At 39.6% G+C, this 24461-nt stretch overlaps 1 protein-coding gene across 1 annotated transcript in view; it reads left to right on the forward strand.

Annotated features, from left to right (window-relative positions):
• Positions 1-24461, forward strand: part of ASTN1 (astrotactin 1) — a 325689-nt gene that overhangs the window by 118947 nt on the left and 182281 nt on the right. Inside the window, exons 3-5 of the mRNA XM_032226803.1 lie at positions 8834-9227; positions 10777-10923; positions 17400-17507. Of these exons, the coding sequence (XP_032082694.1) occupies positions 8834-9227; positions 10777-10923; positions 17400-17507 (649 nt within the window). The remainder of the gene's footprint in view (positions 1-8833; positions 9228-10776; positions 10924-17399; positions 17508-24461) is intronic.

Raw genomic sequence — 24461 nt, forward strand, 5'->3', positions numbered from 1 at the left:
CAGTATGTTTATATTGAGCTGGGATGATCATTCCCTATCCATTCTTGACCGTCACTTCTATTTTTATCACACATACCTCAGAAGCTCTTGTCACTTCATAAAATGTTGATGTTTAATTTGATATACACACTTCTTATTTTTACGTAACATTTTTGTACACGATATTTTATCTCCTACTCATTTTTCACAAAAGATTATAAACTGTCTGCCATTTTTTCTGTCAGCATTTGACCAGCCAGGTAATCACTGACTTACAACCATTCATTCGTGAAAGTTCAAAGTTACAACACCATTGAAAAAAATTGACTTATGACTGATTTTCACATTTATGACCACTGGACCATCCCCATGGCCATGTGATTTGGGTGCTTGGCAACTGGCATGCATTTATGATAGTTAACCCTGTCCTAGGGTTCTGTGATTATCACTTCCAGCCAGTTTCTCCTTCAGTCTTGATACATTAATTTTCACATTCATTACCCTTGTTGCTATATATAGTCTACTTAAGTTTGCTGCAAATCATCAGCCAATGATATGGTATCAACTTCCTACAAAAAGCACAGGTACATTCATATCCCCAGCCAACAAGCCACAACTATGATACATCGAATAACTAAGTAGGCATCAATTCTACTTAATAATAATCATATTCTTCATTAAATGGCAAACTCTTAGCTCCATATGAACACAAAATATTCCAAAATTAAGGCAATTCTTTTGACATTGTTTTTCAAAATCAATAAATGCATAATTATCTTTCTGATTTATACATTTCTTAGGGATCTGCTGAACAGCAGACATTCACTGCCTGGCACAATACTTTACCACATTTCCATAATTTTATTCTTTGTAACTTTTTGTGCCCTTTCACTCAGAATTCTATTAAACACTTTCCGAGGGCATACTTAACAAACTAATGTCCCTGTAGTTTTTACATTTGCCCTTGCTAATTTTCCAGGGAAATGATAATGGCATTATTCTAGTTTTTACACACACATAGAGACACTACAAATGCCTCACTTTCCATTAAAAACCACATCCGTATTTATATATTTGAACTTCCACTATCTATACCTGCAGTTTGCCATTCTTCAACATTCTCATAACATTTATGGGTTTAATTTGCATCATTTTTTTTTCTGGGACACGAATATGTATACAATTAATATAACTCTACTCTTCAATATGTCATTAGCATATTGATCTTATTCCAGGATTGCCTCGCTTCAGTTTCATTCATAATAATTGATCAATTTTACTTACTTCAAATCATTTTCGTGTCCAGCAAAATTTTATCTACATTCTTTAATCTGAACTCTTTTCTGCTTTCTTTGATTGCATTGCTGTAGCTTTTTCTTACTGTACTAATCACTGTTTTTCTCTCATAATTTTTCCAGCAGTCATTCTAACTTGTATGCTTTTTATTCATGCACTCTTTGCTTCTTCATTCTACTGAGCATCCTTTTTGTAGTTAATGTAAAGCCCCACACAAATTCAGAAAGAAAATTATTTTCACTTCATTCCAGGCAATTTCCATATTCTCTTTCCTTATGGATACTTGCACTACACTGTTGGATCATTGTTGTGACTCAGCAGATGTCTGCTGTGAGTCTTTTCGGGATACAAGATTCATTATGCAGCTGGGGCTTGTTAGGGGCAGGTTTGGAGATAAAAGGACGGATGCTGCCACGCCCTAGTCGCAGGAGTCAACGTTCCTTCGTGCATTCCTTGATCCTTGATTGTGGTTTCTTTGCTGTACACTTGGAAAAGTGGTTTGACTTCTGTAATCCTGATTCATAGAGACTTTGGAAGAAGGGCTTTGCTTTCGTTTGATTTACCTTGTATTGCCGTAAGAAAGATTTGTGTTTCAGTCCGTTATCTTCTGGCAGAGACTTCAATTAGTTTAGTTTGGCTCGCAGCCAGTTTGAACTGAGAACTGATAAAGAAAGTTCCTTTTAAGTTTATTTGTCTTGCCGTTTGTTAAGAGCCGCGAAGGGGAGGCAGAACAGATAATCATCTTTTTTTAAAAGATATATTTTTATTCTTTTTAAACAAGACAACACATACAAAACAAAGCAAGAGAGGAAAGAAGAACAACTTTCCTCCATTTCATCAAGCATGTCGTTTGGTTTACAAGTTTTAGTGCATCAATTCTTAAATTTAGGATTAACATCACTGGTTTACATTAAACATAACTGAATGTTTCACTGTCATTGAGCATTATGTGTTCAAATTACCATTAATATTCTTTCATTTGTAACAATCCTTATTTCCTTGAATTCATAATTATCTATCAAATAACAACGAGTCTTTAAAGTATCACCTATCTCCAAGGAGAAAAAGCGGAGATTGGAACAAAGAATTCCCATTGGTTTATAATAAACATTCATATTTTCAATTGACCATAATGTCGCCAATCATCCAGAATTCCAAGAATGGTTTCCCATTATTAATTATTAATCCATATAGTGGTTAAGTATTTCAATTCATGTATATGTCAATTATTCCTTACATCATCATTGATCCGTTTAATATACAAAGAACTTTCTAATATAAAATGGTCACTACATACAATTATACCAAAGTAATCGTCTTTTAATGCCCTCCCCCCCATTCAGGAGTTACACTTCATTTTCCTGCAGCCATTCTTCTTTAATTCTGTTCTTCCATTGCCATTTCTTTTCCAAGGTCACATAATCAGAACCCCTCATCAGTCTTCTGCCTTTCACTGATTCTCTCATTCTTTCCTCATCAAATCTGTAATAGCTTTAAACTGATGCTCTTTCATCATTTATATGTATGAATAGAATCATGCTTAAATGAACCATTTGGAGCAAAGAGCCTCTTCTATTTGAAAAGAGGCTGTTTAGTGACTGGATATCAACTAGTCGCTAATCTCATTCATTCTTGGCTCTCTCAAAGCCCAGTTTTTCTATATTCTTTTGTCTCTTTCTCAGTTGTTTATATCTCTCACAATAGTATTTTCCCCTGCATCACCTTAAACATATTCCTGACTGTTCTGTTATCACCATTCAATGAAATATGACATGCAACTATCATCAACCCATGAATTCCTATAGATATTTGTTCTGACCCCCTCCTCCGTCCAGTAACGAAGGCCGAGACAAGCTTAACTGGGATTTCACAGCACTTTATTAGCAAGAAACCAAAACCTCGGTGGCTGAAAGCCAAGCATAACAAACAGATAAGAACCTTGGCAGCAACTCAGACTTCGACAGATAACAGCTTCTCCAGCATTAGGAATGACGTTGAATCCTGCAAAACCAGGCTCCTCCCAATCTCTCTTTAAATACTATCTCGAGAGGAGCCTAAGTACAATCACCTGGGTCCAATTATCTTTGGTAACTGCGTAGCTGCTCTCTACGTTGATCTGCCCAGCATTGCCGGGCATCCAGGAACAACTCCCTTGGCTCCTCCCCACTGCTCCAATGCATGACGTCCAGATCACACTCCCTTGTCTCTCCCCCACTGGTCCAAGGATCAGGCGCCTCCTGGTGGCCAACCAGCCTCTCTGCACCCTGCTCGGAATCAGAACCCTGTCCAGGGTCCTCCACATCCTCCAGAGCCGACTCATAGGGCCCCTCGCTGTCGGAGTCTGGTGGCAGCTCCAACAGCTTCTGCTGGGCCACAACAGATATTGATATAGATATCATTTCAACAATATCAATTCCCTTTAGCCCTGTATGTCATATTTAAAGTGTAAGCTTCCACACCTTTGACAAAAGAGTGGGTATTTTTATAGGAACTTGCAAATTATATATATGTTCCATTAGAATTCTTAGGTTTGGGGTCAGTGGGTCCATAGCAGAGACAACCATACCTCGGCCATTATTTCACCTCTTTCCTCCAAATTCATTAAGTTTTAATGATCCATTAAAATAAGATTGTTACATTAAATAAATAGCAAGAAGTTATTTTCTGACAATGAAGAGTTCAGGGTCTGATCTTAGCTATTCCACATGTGCTAATGGAAGAAGCTTATATTTTCTCTCCTTAGCTATTTCCTTAGAAAAAGTATGTTGACACACACACATACACAAACACAAACACACACACACACACACACACCATGAAATCTCCATTGACAGCAACAAACATTTTCCCCTCTTTTTCTGCAGTCTCTAGAATTCAAAGGATAGGTGGGTTTCAGAGCAAATGATTTAGGGGGAACTTTCAAACTTTATTTAGATTCAATTCCTTTATCTGTTCATATTCGAGACTACAAAAATAAATCCTGAATAGTCTCCACAAAATAAGCATTTAATATATTATATAGGTCAGCCTTCAAATGGAGGTGAGAGATTATTGAACGTTGAACATAACTTTGAGAACTTGGACTTAGCAATAGCAATAGCAATAGCAGTTAGACTTATATACCACTTCATAGGGCTTTCAGCCCTCTCTAAGCGGTTTACAGAGTCAACATATCGCCCCCAACAATCCGGGTCCTCATTTTACCCACCTCGGAAGGATGGAAGGCTGAGTCAACCCTGAGCCGGTGAGATTTGAACCGCTGAACTGCTGAACTGCAGACAGCTGAAGTAGCCTGCAGTGCTGCATTTAACCACTGCCCCACCTCGGGACTTCTAAAAGGGATGAGTGGGCATCTGCTAAACCTAACTTTTTCTTCCTCCAGGAGCCTCTAATATATTAATTAGCTTAATTGATTCTTAATTACTAATCTTTGTCATGGCCATTGACACCTGCCACTGTAGCATCATTTTCCCAAGATTCATTTGGCCGCCTCTGCAGCCTTATTTAAGCAAGTCCTTGCTCTGTGCCTAGGCCTTGTGCCAGAGTAGAAATTGGAGCTCCTGTGTGATACTTCGATTGGTTATTTTCAGAGTTTTTCTGTTTTTGTTTTTCTGTTGATCATATTCTGTAAGCTTTTCAGAGTTAGAACAGATTTGGGCAATTTACAAGTCTCATAAATAAACAAACTATTGGAGATCCTTAAGTTGTCAATGAAAGGATGCTATGATATGCAATTTGAAAACTGCAATCTTCACTTTTCCTTCTATAATAGTTTCTAGTCTTACATAAAGCAAGCACTGAGTTACTTGATATAGTGACAGGCTCTCGTACCATCCTCGTGACTTTGATATAGACCCCGAGCATAGCATAATATTGTTGCTAGTACATAAAATAATTCAACATTTTTAAAATACTGATTTTAAAACAGGTCCTTAAAATTCTGATGTTATTTACTTTTCAACAGCAATGGACAGAACACCTGCATTCTTCTCTAGAAATTTTTTAATGGAATTAGGGTCCCCCCCAGTGGTGGGTTTCAAAACTTGTTCGAACCTACTCTGTGGGTGTGGCCTCCTTTGTGGGAGTGGCTTGCCGCCCATGTGACCGGATGGGAGTGGTTTGCTGCCCATGTCACCGGATTGGAGTGGCTTGCCGCCCATGTGACCAGATATGAAGATGCCGACGACACTTGTCAGAACCACCTTAAACTACCTCACACACAGCACTGGCATGCATAAGAATATGATGTAAACTTGTCTTTTAAAAGGCATCTTTGGTTTGCGTTAAAACAACTTCAACACACGCAATGTTCTGATTGCACCACAAACACAGTAGTCATCCTTACCTTTCACAGAGGCCCTGAGTTTTATAGATAGGAGCATGATAGTGTAGAATAATCATATCCAAGGACCAGTGGTGGGTTTCAAAAATGTTTGGAACCTCTTCTGTAGGTGTGGCTTGCTTTCCGGGTCCACTGGTGGAACCTCTTCTAACTAGCTCGGTAGATTTGATGAACCGGTTCTACCGAATAGGTGCGAACTGGTAGGAACCCACCTCTGCCCCCCCCCCCCCCCCCCCCAATGCTCTTTAAATTATTTTTTCTATTTTATGTAAAATTCACCTTTCTGCTTTGGCAAATACTCAAGATGGGTTCTCACAGAGTTCGGAAAACTGAACTATGCAATAAATATAGCAACTGGTGAGTTTATTTATATACTGATCTCATTTTTCATGTGATGTACCTCACATAGTCCATGGTGACAGTTCGGTGACACGTCCAAATAATTGTGGGGATATCTAGTAATAGCCATCAAGATATAGTGAAATTGAGAGTAATATTAATTTATTGTATTAACCTGATATTCATTTATAAGGGAAATGCCTTATGTAAAACTGCTTCAAATTCTAGTTGAATTGATTTCAGCTTTCCTAGAGTGTATGAAAGCACAGAAGGTTTTATTACAGAATATTCTAATATTTTTCTTGGAAACTCCAGAAAATTCAAGGGGCAAATGTCATTCAAAATTCTATTTTGTTTTAGATGTTTTGTCTTTTCTATTAAATGCCTAGATATGTGCATTATTTTAGTAAATATGAGAGACTTTGGGCTTAAATTTGCATCTAATAGAATTACAAGAACTAACCCAAGAGTCGTATCTGACAAAAACACTCAGGGCTTTCTTAAATGTTTGCTTCTCAATTTCATTTGCAAGTATTTTTCCCTTAAGGAAAGGTAGACACATTTTCATTAGGCCAAAAACAAAAAGGGGATTGAAGTGTAGTAGCTATTATCATGTTCTTTCCCAGCCGTTGCTTCTGTTGTCTATTTAGTAATTCTCATTTATTTGTTTTTCCTAGTGGAGCAGATGATGGTTATTTTATTTTATTACAACAATCCATTACATATAAAGGGAGATAGAAAGATAGACCATGATCAAGAAATAGACAGGATGCCGTTAATTTATTGGTTTTGGTTATAGCCGCCCGGAGTCCTCCGGGATTGGACGGCCTATAAATTTAATAAATAAATAAATAAATATTTTCCCTATGCTTTTAAAATTTAAAGGCTCAACAGACTGGAGACCAAAACTGCACTTTACATTGAAGATGTTCTTAGCAACTATGTCATTTTCCCCCCTCTTTTAAATTATAAAATAAGTTCAAAGAACCCAGACCAGATTGGGAGTTGAAATTTTAATTGTTTTATCCTTTGCTAGGTTTCCAATCTAGACCGGATATACCATACACTGAATTTGCATGATCAAAAAGTGATTAATTTGTTTCAGTAAAAATAAATAAATAAATAATATTAATTGTGCTTCCCTTCTCTCCTCCCCTCCCCCAATTTTTTTTTTTTACTGGAATCACAGTAAAAGCTATAGTTCTATAGTTTAATATTCTTGTTAAATCCCAACCTGGTTTGGATTCCTTATGCTGATTTTAGACTCCATTTTTTTTTAAAAGGTGCTAGGTAGGCCTTTAAAGTAATATGCATTTTGGCCCTGAAGCTTTGACTTTGTTTCACACCTGAAGTATAAGACTGAAATTCTGGTTAGTTTTCAACCTCACTTTGATTATTTCCATTTCATGAAAAGTTAAATGAGAAGAGAAGATATTGAAGAAGCAGGCATATAGTTTGGAGAGAAAAGAATTAAATAGAAGCAATCTTTCCTTCTCTATTTTCATGTCATTCTTCATCTGTAAAGGGAATAATATAGTTTGGAAGAAATCTGTGAATTCTATAATCCACTGTCTGGTCAATGTAGGCTCTACTGTAAATGGAAACCACAGCTTAATCTCCTGTGAAACTGCATTCCACGTCTCCATTAGCTAGAGTGACATAACCAGTGTTCATTCCCCCGCACCTTCATAGTCATTCCTTGACACAATTACAGAATTGGTTAGATATACAAGAAAATTTTTAAAGCACTGAAGAAGCATTTGACTCTTTAAAATTGCAAGAATTCTGTTTATTATTATCCATAAGTACAATGTTTAAGAACTTGGCATCATCAACAACAAAGCTTTGGTAAAGGCTGTGTCAAACTATAGACTAAGTGTAAATTCTAATTTTGTTTAATTTGTATTGCTGATGTCAAGGACAGAATTACCATTCTGAAAATTAATTTGTGAAATCATCGTTTCATGCAGCATGGAAGACACTGAATTAAATTCAACTGAAAGCCTTTCAGTAACAGGCCTGTTAGAAATCTGATTTGATTTGATTTATTACATTTCTATGCAGCCCTATTCCCAGAGGGACTCAGGGCGTCTCACAAACCAAAGTAAGGGGGGGGAATACAAACATAGAGGAAAGACAACGGACAAAACAACTACAACAATTTAAAAACAGTAGAGCAGGGGCGGGGAACTCATCAGCCCCAGGCCTGTCGGAACAGCCAGGTTTTAAGGGCTTTGCGGAAAGCCTGAAGGGTGGTGATAGTCCGAATCTCCATGGGGAGCTCGTTCCAGAGGGCCGGAGCAGCCATGGAGAAGGCCCTCCTCCGGGTAGTAGCCAAACGGCATTGGCCGGTAGATGGAATTCAGAGGAGGCCTAATCTGTAGGATCTAATCGGTCTATTGGAGGAAATTGGCAGCAGGCGGTCTCTCAAGTACCCAGGTCCAATACCATGAAGGGCTTTATAAGTGACGACTAGCACCTTGAAGCGTATCCGAAGACCAATAGGCAGCCAGTGCAGCTCGCGGAGGATAGGTGTGACGTGGGTGTACCGGGGTGCATCCACAATCGCTTGCGGCTGCATTCTGGACTAGCTGAAGTCTTCGAACACTCTTCAAGGGCAGCCCCATGTAGAGCGCATTGCAGTAATAATAACTGCTCAGCTCTCATTCATTTCAGTAATGCCCTCCAGATTAGCATGAACCCTGATTGTGATCCTTTCCATAATTAATTCTATTATTTTCCCACAAACCTAAAGGAATGGAACCTTGTTTTCTAAAAATTCCCAGTCTTAATATCAAGTCATATAGGGTAAATATGCAAGTGTTAAATGATACTGCCCTGATCTTGAGGTTGTTTCTTTCCCTTCGGTTCTCACAGGGAGGGATGATTGCCTTGCTGCTTTCCATCTTGTGTCTGGTTATGATTCTCTACACGCGCCGGCGTTGGTGCAAGCGCCGTCGAGTGCCGCAGCCCCAGAAGAGCGCCAGTGCTGAGGCAGCCAATGAAATTCACTACATCCCCTCGGTGCTGATTGGTGGCCACGGCCGCGAGAGTCTGCGGAATGCCCGGGTGCAAGGGCACAACTCCAGTGGAACGCTGAGCATCAGAGAGACTCCAATCCTAGATGGTTATGAATATGACATTTCAGACCTGCGCCACCACTTACAACGAGAATGCATGAACGGGGGTGAGGACTTTGCCAGCCAGATGACCAGAACACTGGATTCGCTACAAGGCTGTAATGAAAAATCAAGCATGGATCTAACCCCAGGTGGGATTTAGTCATAATCAGCATATATTTTTAACCTATACCTATCTGCGATTGGTTAGGTTATTCGGAATGTGTTTAGACCATTATGTTTTGGTACCTTCGATGCACAGCTTATTGGACCTAATTTCTCAATATGAAATGCTGGTATTTTGTTTTCAGCCATATAATCCATCACTTTCCCATTGTCTCTAGCAAGGCTAATTTCTGGCTACACAATTTTTGGATTGCCATGTTATTTGGCTGCATGCCAGTGGAAGGTGACTTAGAATAACATTAACTGTAATAAAGCAGTAAGGAGGCGTTTGCTTCAAGGACAACGTGGAAATAGTAGGCTAGTTAATGAATTTTAACTGTTACCAAAGAACATGAAAGTGCTTAAAGTTTACATTAGGGAATATTTAGTGATGTTTTCAGTGTGGTAAACAGGAATTTGGGTCAGTCTTTCTGTAGCCAGGCCAGATTACTTGTTTTTATCAGCTTTTGTGTTTCAAGCAATTTTAAAAAAAAAATCAAAGACATGGGCATAGACAATTTCTAATGATATCACAGTTGATTGATGGAAAGACACATTTCTGCATTAGCTTCTGTCTCAATGCAATCATATTCAAGCTATTTGCTGTTGTGCAGTTGTTTCTTTTTTCCCCCTGTGTTAAAACTGACATGGGAGCACTTGAGGTAAGTGGAGATCTCATGTGCCTGTTTTTGGCAGGGAGAGGAAAACTCTCACTGGCTTCCGCAGGTGTTTGTATGCATGTATGTGCTTCAGAGGATACAGAAGTATGAAGTAATACTTGCTTTAAGACTACCAGATTTCTGTTCCCATTTCATCTGAAGCAACTTCTAGAGCAGTGTTTTTCAACCTTGGCAACTTGAAGATGTCCGGACTTCAACTCCCAGAATTCCCCAGCCAGCAAATGCTGGCTGGGGAATTCTGGGAGTTGAAGTCCGGACATCTTCAAGTTGCCTAGGTTGAAAAACACTGTATCTAGAGATCCAGACTGAAGTGCTGCATAGCATTTATGCTTTGAACCTATAGGTGAAGCACAAGGTTAATTCCCTCTTCCCTCCTCTGTCTGTAAATGTTACAGTTTGATTTGGTTTCTCTCTATCCCCATCTCTCATTCCGTTTTTTTAAAGCCCTAATCATACAAGACCATCAATGTCACTGCTTTTGCTCTGTGAATAGTGAAAATTTCAGCAGGAGTACCCATAACAATTTGATTCAATTTTTGCAAAGCTGTTCCCACAGGAACTTTTGTCTAGCTTAATTCTTACTTTTAAGATAATCCTTTTGAATGCATTTATTGTTGGGATGTAGAGATATTGGGACAAAACTTCAAGCCTGCTCAAACATACAGATGGTTGGTTACAGTAGAAGGATTTAACTTCTGTTGCCAGATGGTCTATATCTAAAGATGTTCCAAATATTAATGCTTGGATAGCGGGATATGAATATTTTATCCTTAATATTATTTTTCTTATTCTTTTTTTCCTTCTCCCCTTTTTGCCTCTTTTTCTCAAAGTTTCTACCTTCATTTTTTCTTCTTAGGCAGTGACAATGCCAAGCTCTCCTTGATGAACAAGTACAAGGATAATATCATTGCGACCAGTCCTGTGGACTCCAACCATCAACAGGCAACTCTGTTATCTCATACATCTAGCAGTCAACGCAAGCGGATCAATAACAAATCACGAGGTACTGTCTAGAGCTTTTTCCTGACAAGGGATGGGATGGGGCCGGGTGCAGTCTATAAGGTGATTAAATAGATGGGCAACCTTGAGATAGATCTAAAGCTATACTTAGTCCATCTGTTTCCATCAATAGCTAGGAAACATGCAAGGTTTGTGTTTACACATCACATTAAGCCATGGAATCAAGAGATGCACCTTAGATTAGGCTGAGAGCCACAGTAGAATTTAAATGGTGTGCCTGGGGTTTTACTCAGAACCAGACGGGGGGGCGCAGGACTACAGATCAAAATACCATATTTTTTTGAATATAAGACCCTCTGAAGTATAAGACGCATCAGATGCTGTTAAAATTGATGTGGCTTCCTGGAAGTATCCCTTATTTTCTACTATTTAAAAGAAGATACAATAGAACTGGGCCTCTTCATTTATTTTAAAAAGCTTCTTCAGTTTGTTAAGTTGTCTAAAACAATAATAAAACAGTCTTTAAGAAATAAGTCTAATAATCTGAACATTCTATAAGCATCTAATAATTTGAACATTCTGTAGGGATTTATAGTTATTGACTTACCTCCTTGCAGCAAACAGCAAACAGCCTGTTTCAGTTTAGCCTGATTAGAAGGGGAAAAAAATCTGCCTCTGTCTCCTAGCAATTTGCTTCCTTGCAGCAAACAAGTTTCACTTTCAATTTCAGTTTAAACACTCCCGATGATCAGCTGTTTCAGGCTGCAGGGATTGCCATTCGCAAGCCCCATTTTCCCCATTTGCTGCAAGGAGGTAAATTGCTGGGAGGCAGAGGCCAAAGGAGGGGAGCCAGTGGTGGGTGGGCTACATTCAGTTGTATAAGAAGCCAAATTTTCACCCTCTTTTAGGGGAGGGGGAAGGTGCATCTTATACTCTGAAAAATACGGGTAATAACAATAATGAGATTGGATAAGTAATTACTTAACACAATTTTCTTCCACCTATGTGAACTTTTAACTATTTTGCACATACTACCCATGCAATTATTTTGTTTTTAGAGGCATTCAGGATTGTACTGTTAAAACACATAGCAAGTTTGGTCAGTTTGCTGACTAACAGTTTCATCAGAGTCAGTTTAGTCTATTAGTTAAGGCCATTGACTAAAAAGTAAGAGACTGTGAGTTCAAGTCCCATCTTAGTTATGAAAGCCAGCTGTGTGACCTTGTGCCATACTCTCATCCCAATTACAGAGTTGTTGTAGGGAAAATAGGAGTAAGAAGAAAATTAGGTATATTCACTACCTTGATTTGCTTATGAAAATAATAAAGAAGGGAAAGAAAGAAAGAAAGAAAGAAAGAAAGAAGGAAGGAAGGAAGGAAGGAAGGAAGGAAGGAAGGAAGGAAGAAAGAATGAATTATAGGAAGTGTTCCATTCTTGTAAGAGCCTCCTTTTACTACCACTTTGCCTATCACTGCAGTTTATTTACCTTTGCAAAGAGGAAGGGGAAACAGTCTGAGTAGTTGAAACAGCAACAGCTTACATAAAACAATCACTGTGCTGTTTTTCCTCCTAAAAATGGCTGTAGAGATGAGATGAGAATAGGAGAGAAAGGAAGATTATCTGAGAGCAGCAGGAAGTGAGTGGATGGAGCAATAGATTGAAAAAGCTGCCCATCCTACCACAATTTGCAAACACCTCCTGTGTATTGTCAAGATGTGGTACTGACTAAGGAATTTACGGGGCTTCATGAAAGCCTTGAGACATTCATGTGGTCTGTAGTTTGTCTACTTGTATTTTAATATGATATGTCAACCCAGACTTTGGTTAGATAGTTGAATTCTGGTTAAATAATTAGATACTCTAACTATGGCCTGGTATGTGAGCCTATTGAATGGAAAAGGATGAGCAGAAAAGGTTTCAAAATCTTCAGCTTGTCATTTCCCAGGCCCCTATGACTGTTCTTAAGATGCTTTTTCACTTGATGGAAAAAATATAGGTGTTAAAATGACAACTGAAGAAGGGTTGAAGGAGCTGAAATTATGAGAAAGAAAAAGTTAAGGGCCACTTTACAACAATCCTTGTTTTTTTCGTTGCTTCAAAAAAGAAGAGTGAAACAGGAGGAAAAACCAATTACCGTATTGACACACTGGAATATAAGAGGCATCAAGGTTTTGAAGAGGCAAATTTTAAAAAAGTAGGTAGGTAGATAGAGGGATACAGAGGGAGAGAAAGAGAGAAAACTACAGTAGGTAGGTAGGGAGAGAGAGAGGGTAATTAGGTAGGTAGGTAGGTAGGTAGGTAGATAAAGGGATAGAGAGAGAAATAGAGATAGAGAAATACAGTAGGAGGGAGAGAGGGGGGTAGGTAGGTAGGTAGGTAGGTAGGTAGGTAGAGGGATAAAGAGAGAAAAAGAAAGAGAGAGAGAAATACAGTAGATAGGTAGGGATAGAGAGAGAGTAAGTTGGTTGGTAGGTAGAGGGATAGATAGATAGATAGATAGATAGATAGATAGATAGATAGATAGATAGATAGATAGATAGATAGATAGATATACAGTAGATAGGGAGAGAGAGATAGATAGATAGATAGATAGATATACAGTAGATAGGGAGAGAGAGAGAGTAGGTTGGTTGGTAGGTAGAGGGATAGATAGATAGATAGATAGATAGATAGATAGATAGATAGATAGATAGATAGATAGATAGATAGAGAGAGAGAGAGAGAAATACAGTAGATAGGTAGGGAGAGAGAGAGAGTAGGCAGGTTTGTAGGTAGATAGAGGGGGGAGATAGAGAAATACAGTAGATAGATAGGGGGGAAAGGGAGAGTAGGTAGATAGGGGGAGAGAGAGAGAGAGAGAGAGAGAGAGAGAAATACAATAGGTAGGGAAGGAGAGAGAGAGTAGGTAGGTAGGTAAATGTTTCCAGGTGTATTTATCCATGTGCTGGAGAAGGAAATCGCTGACAATCCGCAGCACTTAAGACTTTGTTTCTGCTGGCACAGCACTTGATCAATGTAATTCTCATCAATCAGTTAAAGAGCTTTCCAAAAAGTGGAAAACCCTTTTTGCACTCTTCAAACCTCCCCAAAATGGCACATTTTTTGCAAAAGCAGGCCTGTTTTTTTTTAAAGGCATAGGTAGCCTTGGGGGGAGCTTGCACAGTGCTCCGGGGGGGGGAGTGATGGGGCCAAAAACGAGCAAAAAATGGCCCATTTTTCAAGAGAACGAGGCCATTTTTTGTCAAAAAAAATTGCATGCATAGCTTTATGGAGGCTTATAGAGTGCTGCTGGGGCCTGGGGGGGCAAGAAATGGCCTGTTTTTTTGCTCATTTCTGCCCTCCCCAGCCCCCAGGAGCTCTCTGAAAGCCTCCATCAGGGTGTGCACGGCCATTTGGGGCTTCGGGAGGCAAAAATCCTGTATTCGATGTATAAGATGCACCCAGATTTTCAACCTCTTTTTTGAGGAAAAAAGGTGCGTCTTATACTCTGAAAAATACGGTACTCTGGCAACAGGCAGATTGATAATCAAAAGGCCAACCAGAAGCATATATAAAACCCACTCAAATTTCAATAGAAGTCTGCGCCTCTCTGCTCTTCTTTATTATCCAACCTTTTCCCCTGTGAGACATCACATAGTAGTTCTGTCCCATACAGTCTCATCAGGAAGCCAACCAAGTATTTTTACTGCTGTAGGTCCTAATGACAGAATACGAATTTTATTGACAAGATGCTTGGTGCTGAGCGTCTTACCCTGCTCAACTGGCAGAGTTGATGTCTTGAGTTTCTCTGAGAACTTCATCACAAACATCCTGGGAACCAGTGGTGGGTTTCAAAAATTGTTGGAACCTACTCTGTGGGTGTGGCCTCCTTTGTGAGAGTGGCTTGCTGCCCATGTGACCGGATATGAAATTATGAATTAGTACTTAGGTCGGTCCAAGTAGCTATTCAGAAACTCTGGCATTGAAGCATGCAAGTCTTAAAGCTGTCAAGTTACAAGATCCTTGCCAGTGGTGGGTTTCAAAAAATGTTTGGAACCTCTTCTGTAGGTGTGGCCTGCTTTCCGGGTCCACTGGTGGAACCTCTTCTAACCGGTTCGGTAGATTTGACGAACCGGTTCTACCGAATAGGTGCGAACTGGACGGAACCCACCTCTGCTGGGAACCTTAGGCATTCATGTCAAGTCTATTATTGACTCAGTATATGTTGCTGTGATATTTTTATGCTGGTTTTTAGAATACGGCTGATTGCTAGTGGTTGCGGGGTTGAGTGCCTTTTGTCATGAATGAGTCATTTTAGGTGAGAATTGATCTAGACAAACTGGATATTGAGATATAAAGAAGCTAAGAGGTTCCTGAACATTCTGGGGCATTTTCTTAGAGCATTATATGGCAATTCTGCCACAGTTCCAATCTCACTCACTGTACGATAGTGAGCACTTTTTCTATGTATGGGTTGCCCAAAAGCCACTTAATTTAACTGAAGAACTCGAGGCACAAATTGGTTGATGGGTGGTTTAAGTTCAATAACAGTGACTATCCAGAACTTAATAGAATATAAATGCAGTAAATAATCACTTCAAATAATACAATACAATACAATACAATACAATACAATACAATACAATACAATACAATAGCAGATTTTGAAGGGACCCTGAAGGTCTTCTAGTCCAACCCCCTGCCTAGGCAGGAAACTGTTTCAGACAAATGGCTATCCAACGTCTTTTTAAAGACTTCCCGTGTTGGGGCATTCACAACTTCTGAAGGCAACTTCTGTTCCACTGATTAATTGTTCTAACTGTCAGGAAACTTCTCCTCAGTTCTAAGTTGCTTCTCTCCTTGATTAGTTTCCACCCATTGCTTCTTGTTAGATCAACAAATAGATAGATTAACAAATGGACAGCTCAGGGCATACAACTGTACCTTTTGCATGGAAATGGTTAGAGTGAAGAGGATTTGACTTTGCTATCACTGATGCATCTTCCAAGAACTGCCTAGCCAGGTTTCTTGGGTGCTAACAGAACAGGTGTGTGGCTTGAATCATCTCCTTGATGCAGGTCAGTCACTAGGGGGGCAGTTGGACTCACCAATATTCTAGATGAAACCCTACCTTGATTGAGATGCCTCAGCCTCTGTGAGCTGCATCATAGTAACTTCTTATCTGGATCATGTCATGTAAGAGTTACCCCTAAAGATACTCCAGTGTTGTAACTCAGCAGAGGTCTTCTATGAGTCTTTTCAGGATGCAAAGTCAACGATGCAGCTGGGGCTCGTTAGTGGGGTTCTGGTGATAAAAGAATGAATAGTGCCACGCCCAGGTTGCAGGAGTCAACGTTCGTTCCTTGGTTCGTGCAACATTGATTGATCATCGGTCGTGGTTTATGTAAGGTACACTTGGAGAAGTGCTTTGTTTTCCTGTAACCCTGATTCAAGGCTACACTTGGAGAAGTGCATTGCTTGTAAGAGTTTTTGTTTTGTATTCTGTTGTCTGCTTGAAAGAGACTTTATTTCTGTTTATTTTTTGGGCTCGCAGCCAGTCTGAGCCGAGAACTGATAAAGAGAGTTCCTTTTAAGTTTGTTTGCCTGTCGTCTGTTATCAAGCTGAGAAGGGGGGACAGAACACTCCAGTAACAAAATGTAGCTGCCGAATTTTAAATTAGCTGGCTAAGTGGGATCATATAATGCCAGTTCTGCTGCATCAAAAATAAGCAGCAAATTATTAATAAAGTGCCTCTGGTGGGGCATAGTCCAGCCACAATTAAAATTAACAAGTAAAACTACATCTAATAACAAAAAATGATTAAAAAATAACACTTCTGTCTATGTCCCAATCATCTAACTTGACTAGGAAGATTTATAACAAATCATCTATCATCTGTCTATACCAACTGCCATTCTCAGTATCTATTCACAGCCACTTCTACCAGTCAATCTGCTTTATTAAATGAGTATGTTTTCAAAACTTTTCTTAAATCTAGCCAAAGATGTATGAGCCAGAGTAGAGAGACAAGATGTTTGTCTGTCCATTATATTTTAAAATATTGTCCAAGAATCAATCTGCTGTAGAAACTACTTGTGGTTCTGTTTGTGGGCTTGGCTCATAAAATGTTGATGAGACACTCAACCATTTCAATGTCAAAACCCCAGTGTTGGAATTATGTATTGTGAGATGACTATTGCGTTCTTTGGAAAAAATACACGCCGGTACATGCTAAGCATTTATAGAGAGACAACTGGTCTATAAACACCAGAGTGATTTGGCTATAATCTGCTTTCCTCTTTTTTTAAAATCAAAACAATGTTTCTTTTAATCTCTGTACTTATTGTTGGCTTTAACTGTGCTGACTGGATTTGAGATTTCTTTTCCTCTTTTCTTTTAGACCATATATATTCTCTGGTAGGAAGGAAATTAAATAAATGAGATATACCTGCACTGTAAAGCGGTGAGAATGCGTGGTGGGATACAAGAATAGCTAATATATGTTGTTGTTGTTGTTTTGTCTTTGTTTTTCAACCTAGCTGGTTCAGCATTTCTGAACCCTGAAGGAGATTCTGGGACAGAAGCAGACAATGACCCCCAGCTGGCCTTTTACACAGACCCATCACGGAGCAGGCGACGCAGTAGAGGTAAGCAGCAAGAAGTAGCAAGTACATTAACAAGAATGTGGAATGGCTAATGGGATTATGGTGCTAGAGGTCCTTCAAGACTAAGCATGTCTCTCAGCATATTTTAATCACATGTCTTTTGTGCATGCTTAAATAACAGTAAGTCCTTCCCTCCTGTATTTTCTCATTATGGGACAAGCAACACTGTTCTGACCCCCCTCTTTGCTTGTTCAGAAATGACAGCCACACACAGTTTGCAAAGGAATGTCTTTATCAGTCCCGGCTTTTGCTGGCTGCGAGCCCAAAATAAACATAGATAAATTCTCTGGCAAAAAGTTAAACAGCAAATGCAAAAACAAACTCTCACAGCAAACCAGGTTTATATAAAGCAGTGGTTCCCAAACTTGGCAACTTTAAGACTTGTGGACTTCAACTCCCAGAGCTGGCTGGAGAATTCTGGGAGTTGAAGTCCACAAGTCTTAAAGTTGCCAAGTTTGGGAACCACTGATATAAAGCAAATCACTTATCCAAGTGCTTCTTGGAATCATGAACATGAACTAGAACAGGAACAGAACGGAATTCACGAACCAACGAAGGACGTTGACTTCTGCAACTAAGGCGTGGCACCATCAGTCTTTTATCCACAGGAGGAGATCCTTAACGAGCCCCAGCTGCTTGTTATCTTCTCCTGTGAGCATCCTGAAACCACTCACAGAAGATTTCTGTGTCAGTCTGATAGCAGCTCCAAAGGCTCCCACCGAGCCACAACACAACACTATCCATTAGCCACTGATATTAATATTAGTTAACAATTTTTAAAAAAATCTTTGCATTTGTTCACTCCCAATGCTATGGAGAAGAAGTGGATAATTCTGCCTTTCTTCAGTGCATGAGTTGATAAGCAAAGGTTTCCTCGGACAGGGAAAAAAGCACCACTCAAGGGTAAAATGGATATAAGTTTAAAAACAAAAACAGAAACAGAAAATCCTGAATAATTTGGAAAGCCTAAATAATTTGAAGCCTTTCTTTTAAAAAAAGGACTCCCAGCAGAACTGACACAATCCGTCTATTTTCCAGACCAATAAACACATTTCTTTGATAGATTTCTCTCTGCATGAGCTGCTTGGATGAGATCTCTAAAAAGACACCAGCCCTGTTTGCATGTTATGCATCCCTAAGGCACTTAACCGCACTGTCAAGGAGTTGGTTGTCATGGAGAAACTAACCCATTAAAAGAATGGAGGAGGAAGGAGTGATTAAATATTTTTAAAAAGTATACATATTTTCCTTTGAACCAGGATCCTTTCTGGCTAGGCACTATACATGGAGGCTCTCCCATTTAGTAACTTGCAGACTGACCCCGTGTAAAAAAAAAATCAGAAGCACCTAAAAGTATGCTAAGTATTTGGTATCTCTCAAGCAGATGCATTTTCGTTGCTCTCTACTGTAATAACGAGGTGGCGCAGTGGTTAGAGTGCAGCACTGCAGGCTACTTCAGCTGACTGCAGTTCTGCAGTTCGGCTGTTCAAATCTCACGGGATCAAGGTTGACTCAGCCTTCCATCCTTCCGAGGTGGGTAAAATGAGGACCCGGATTGTTGGGGGCAATATGCTGACTCTGTAAACCGCTTAGAGAGGGCTGAAAGCCCTATGAAGCCGTATATAAGTCTAACTGCTATTGCTATTGCTATAACTGGGCAGAAACGGAAACTGCTCTGTTATGTTTGGATGCCCCAAAAGCAGCTGGCCAAATAGTGACATAGATAATATCCTGCTCTGGGATTATCCAAGGAAATGTACCAAAGATTCTGGGTTGGTTCTACAGACTGATTGCATTGAAAGAAAGTTACCTGGATTCCCTTTGGGGAAAGGTGTAAGACACAGCTCTACGTTATTTGCAAATAAATAAGAGTCGAGGTGGCGCAGTGGTTAGGGTGCAGTACTGCAGGCCACTTTAGCTGACTGTGATCTGCAGCTCAGCGGTTCAATTCTCACCGGCTCAAGGTCGACTCAGCCTTCCATCCTTCCGAGGTGGGTGAAATGAGGACCCGGACTGTGGGGGCAATATGCTGACTCAATTTGCTAAAAAATTTGTAAACCGCTTAGAGAGGGCTGAAAGCCCTATGAAGCGGTATATAAGTCTAATAAATAAATAAATAAAATAAATATTATGTGTCAAGCTTTGTAAGGGTGGCAAGTCCAGAAAACTGGAACCAATTAGTTTTCTAAAACGGTATGGTAATGTAGCAAAATCTTGAAAGCCCAGCAAAATACTTGTTCTGTACAATTGATGTAATTTAGGCAAATTTACTCTGAATTTCCTTCTTAAGTTTTTCCCTTTCCTGGATTCAAAAATCGCTTCTGCTATTCCTCTGTTTCCTTTCTTAACTATCTTTCTGCCTTTTCTGTATTTCCAAGGTCTGTTGAGGCATTCCATCACCTTATGCTAGCTATCTGAAGAAATATGTGTTGACTTTTTTCGGCAAATATGCTACAAATCAAATTCAAAATATCAGTGATCCCTAGCTGGTCAAGTGCAAAAACAGCCCACTATTTTGAAGGGATTGGTTTTTGTCTTTAATCTTCCATCATGTTGCCCATTTAACATTTTATCTGTGATTGAGCAAAGGTAGAGACAGTAAGGCATATTATTTTGTTTTGCTAACCATGTAGGAATCTAGACCTTAATTTAATTATAGTACTTTTATTCTAGTGACAAACCAGGCAGGTCAGAGGAATGATATGTACCTTCTCTTCTGTCAGACCACATTCTAGCAATTTCTGAGATAGTAGTTGAGAGTCATGCCATTCCTTTTATGATTTTTATTACTCAGTGAGGACTCAAAACAATTCAATCAACTCTCTGGTTACTTTGTGCTGAATTGTCTCATCTCTTTTCTTTCTCTTTCATGTTTTGTTTTACCTCTTATGCTGGCCTAAGGCTGCAATAAAATAACTCAATAAAGAAAGATCCAAAATGCAGACGCAGTGCAGAATAAGAGACAGATAGGCAAGCATTGTTGACACTCAATGATATTACATTATGACCTACCTGGTGCTTGAGGGAGTCATAATAACCTTGACCTGTGAGGGATAGAAATCTTTTCAAGGCTCTCCTAGAACGTATACAAGCAGTCCTCATTCAGCAACTACCTCATACAGTAATAGTTTGCAGTTACGATGGTGATGAAAAAATAACTTTGTGACCAGTCCTCACATTTACAACGTTTGCAGCAGTGGTGGGTTTCAAAAATTGTTTGAACCTACTCTGTGGGTGTGGCCTCCTTTGTGGGAGTGGCTTGCTGCCCATGTGACCGGATGGGAGTGGCTTGCCGCCCATGTGACCGGATATGAAGATGCCGACGACACTTGTCAGAACCACCTTAAAATACCTCACACACAGCACTGGCATGCATAAGAATAGGATGCAAACTTGTTTTTTAAAAGGCATCTTTGGTTTGCGTTAAAACAACTTCAACACACGCAATATTCTGATTGCACCACAAACGCAGTAGTCATCCTTCCCTTTCACAGAGGCACTGAGTTTTATAAATATGAGCATGATAGTGCAGAATAATCATATCCAAGGACCAGTGGTGGGTTTCAAAAAATTTTGGAACCTCTTCTGTAGGTGTGGCCTGCTTTCCGGGTCCACTGGTGGAGCCTCTTCTAACCAGTTCAGTAGATTTGACGAACCGGTTCTACCGAATAGGTGCGAACTGGTAGGAACCCACCTCTGGTTTGCAGATGCGCGAAGCAAAGGGAAGCTGAAATAAAGTCAGAAGCATAGTTGCAGTTTCACTTAGTGACTTCTTCACTTAATGGCTCTGTGTGGACACTGAACAAGGATGACCTGTATTTTTTATGTTTTGTGAGGAAGAGCAGGGATTTAAAAGAAGTTATTTGTTGAAACCGAATACAGCTTCGCTATTAATTTCAGCACTGATATAGCCCCTCTCACATTCAGGTTAGTTCGGGTAGATGTAATTATTTGGAATCATATATTGAAGGTAAGAAGTAGAGGTGTCACATTGTGTTTTTCAGACACTGCTTAGCATAATACATATTAAGCAGAAGATAAGTTTACATAGCTGTGCAACAAAATATATTAGCCACTAGGCTACATCTGTGATCAAAACTATAGAAAAAATAATACCGTTATTTTTGAATATATAATTATAATAATATTACTCATACAGATTATGCCTTTCCTGTTTTAACAAGGGGATTTGAAACTGTTGAGATATCAATAAATAATACGATTATAAGCATTCTGATTTATCCTTTCCAAGTGCAGTCCTTTGTTGTTGTTGTTTAATGGCAGATTCAGTCTATTCATGGACAACCATGTGCTCTACATGGGGCAGCCCTTGAAGAGTATTCGGCGACTTCAGCTTGTCCAGAATGCAGCCGCGCGAGCGATCGTGGGTGCACCTCGGTTCACCCACGTAACACCTATCCTCCGCGAGCTGCACTGGCTGCCTATTGGTCTCCGGATACGCTTCAAGGCGCTAGTCGTCACTTATAAATGCCCTTCATGGTATTGGACCTGGGTACTTGAGAGACCGCCTGCTGCTAATTACCTCCACCAGACCGATTAGATCCCACAGATTAGGCCTCCTCCGAATTCCATCCGCCGGCCAGTGCCGACTGGCGACTACCCGGAGGAGGGCCTTCTCTGTGGCTGCTCCGACCCTCTGGAACGAGCTCCCCATGGAGATTCGAACCCTCACCACCCTCCAGGCCTTCCGCATAGCCCTTAAAACCTGGCTGTTCCGACAGGCCTGGGGCTAAAGAATCGTTGCCCCTATCTCGAATGGTATGATTGTTGCGCTTTTAAATTATGTATTGTTTTGTGTTGTTGTCAAATTGTCTGTATCCCCCTTCCCTTGTTTGAGTTGTGAGCCGCCCTGAGTCCCCTTGGGGAAAAGGGCGGCATACAAATGAAATAAACAACAACAAACAACAAACAACCACCAAAAATCTTCTTGCTGAAAGACAAAATAATTTTGCATTATCATAGCTCAGGCACCAGATTGGAGAAGATTAATATAGATTATATGTATGAATCCACAAATGATTTCAGGGAAGAAAATTACCTAGGAAAGCAGTGTTGTCACCGTTTCAAGCTTTTACCTTCTGGAGCCTTTCAGCTCTCCACTGATGTGGTCAAGGATACATTTTGGGGCAGGACAACAGGGGTGGGTTCCTGCCAGTTCTAACCTCTTCTATAGAAGAGGTTCCACCAATCTACAGTGCCGTTTAGAACCGGTTCCAGCTCCCTCCCCCCTCCCGCCCGTCCGCACATCATCAAGATGAAGAGCGAGAGGAGGAATTCTGGGAGTTGAAGTCCACAAGTCTTAAAGCTGTCAAGTTTGAACACCCCTGGGGTTTTTTTTCCTAAAGGGTTAGGGGTGCGAGGGTCTTGTAACTTGACAGCTTTAAGACTTGCGTGCTTCAAATGCCAGAGTTTCTGAGCCAATATTTTGGTGGCTAAGCAAGAGCGTTGTTAAGTGAGTTTCACCACATTTTACAAGTTGGCCACGCCCACCCAGTCACATGACCGGCAAACCACTCCCACTCAGTCACATGGCCGGCAAGCCACTCACACAAAGCAGGCCACACCTACAGAAGAGGTTCTAAAAATTTTTGAAATCCACCACTGCAGGACAAGCAGTATATGATTCTTTTGACTCAGAAAGTGCCCAGTTTTAATTATCTGGAAGCCAGCCATCTGCCCATCAGGATTTCAAGAGCTTTCTCATTTTTGGAGAAGAGATTATGCATGGGAGGTATTTAGGCAGAAATCTGGTAGCTGTGCTTAAAAATCTTATCTAAATATCTATGGCATCTATCTATCTATATCTATCTATCTATCTATCTATCTATCTATCTATCTATCTATCTATCAATCATCTATCTATCTTATCTATCTATCTATCATCTATCTTATCTTATCTTATCTTATCTTATCCTATCTATCTATCTATCTATCTATCTATCTATCTATCTATCTATCTATCTATCTATCTATCTATCCATCCCCATCTCACAGAAGCAACTCTGGACATTGTATAACAACATGATTATCTTAAGAGCTGTAAGGTAAAGATCTAAAAAACACCAATGCAATTGCAATATTTTTCTAATGATATTATTAAATTGCCATTGTTGGCCTTGTCAGTAGTTTGACTGTCCTGAAATTGGCATTATACAGTATCATTACATGATTACATAAAATGTAACAATAACACAGAATATCTGGACTATTAATACATTAAATTTTGATGAGTACATGTGCCTATATACCCAAAAAGATAGAAACAGGGAGTGTATAAGTGTAGTTATACAGATCTAGGTTCAAACATTTAATACCTATTAAGACATTGGAGAGAAGATTATTAATCTGTTATTAAGAATCTCCTCATATGTGTATTCAAGTGCTTTAGAATAAGGATTTAGAATAGGTTCTTATAAAAGAAATAGGGTAGTGATAGGGAACAGTTTGGGAATAAGAAGATGTTGACGGTGATTTGACAGCATAAGAAGATGCTATCACAGGACTGAGTAAAGAAGAGTAAAGCCAAAAAAAATATTGCTAGATATATTCCTGGTATTTCAAATATTACACAGTATTTTTTTAACTGAAAGGCAATAAAGTGAACATTAGAAGAGTAAGGTTTTTAAATATTAGATATATTGAAAAGAAATGTAAGCTAAGTAATCAAAACCATGGTAGACTGGAGCTGAATCAACAACGACTTTATAGATTTCTTATTATTTTTATTTTTCAATTTATTTTTCAATTTTATTGACATTTGTATGCTGCCCACTCCCAGAGGGACTCTGGGCGGCTCACAGGCAAGACAAAAAACATATATAGAAAAGTTAAAAAAAATAAGAATACAATGGTTAAAATTTCACACCATGCACACTGTTAGAGTGGGGCTGGATACGATCAACAGCCCCAGGCCTG

The sequence above is a fragment of the Thamnophis elegans genome, chromosome 11 (assembly GCF_009769535.1).
Source record: "Thamnophis elegans isolate rThaEle1 chromosome 11, rThaEle1.pri, whole genome shotgun sequence".
Taxonomy (NCBI): domain Eukaryota; kingdom Metazoa; phylum Chordata; class Lepidosauria; order Squamata; family Colubridae; genus Thamnophis; species Thamnophis elegans.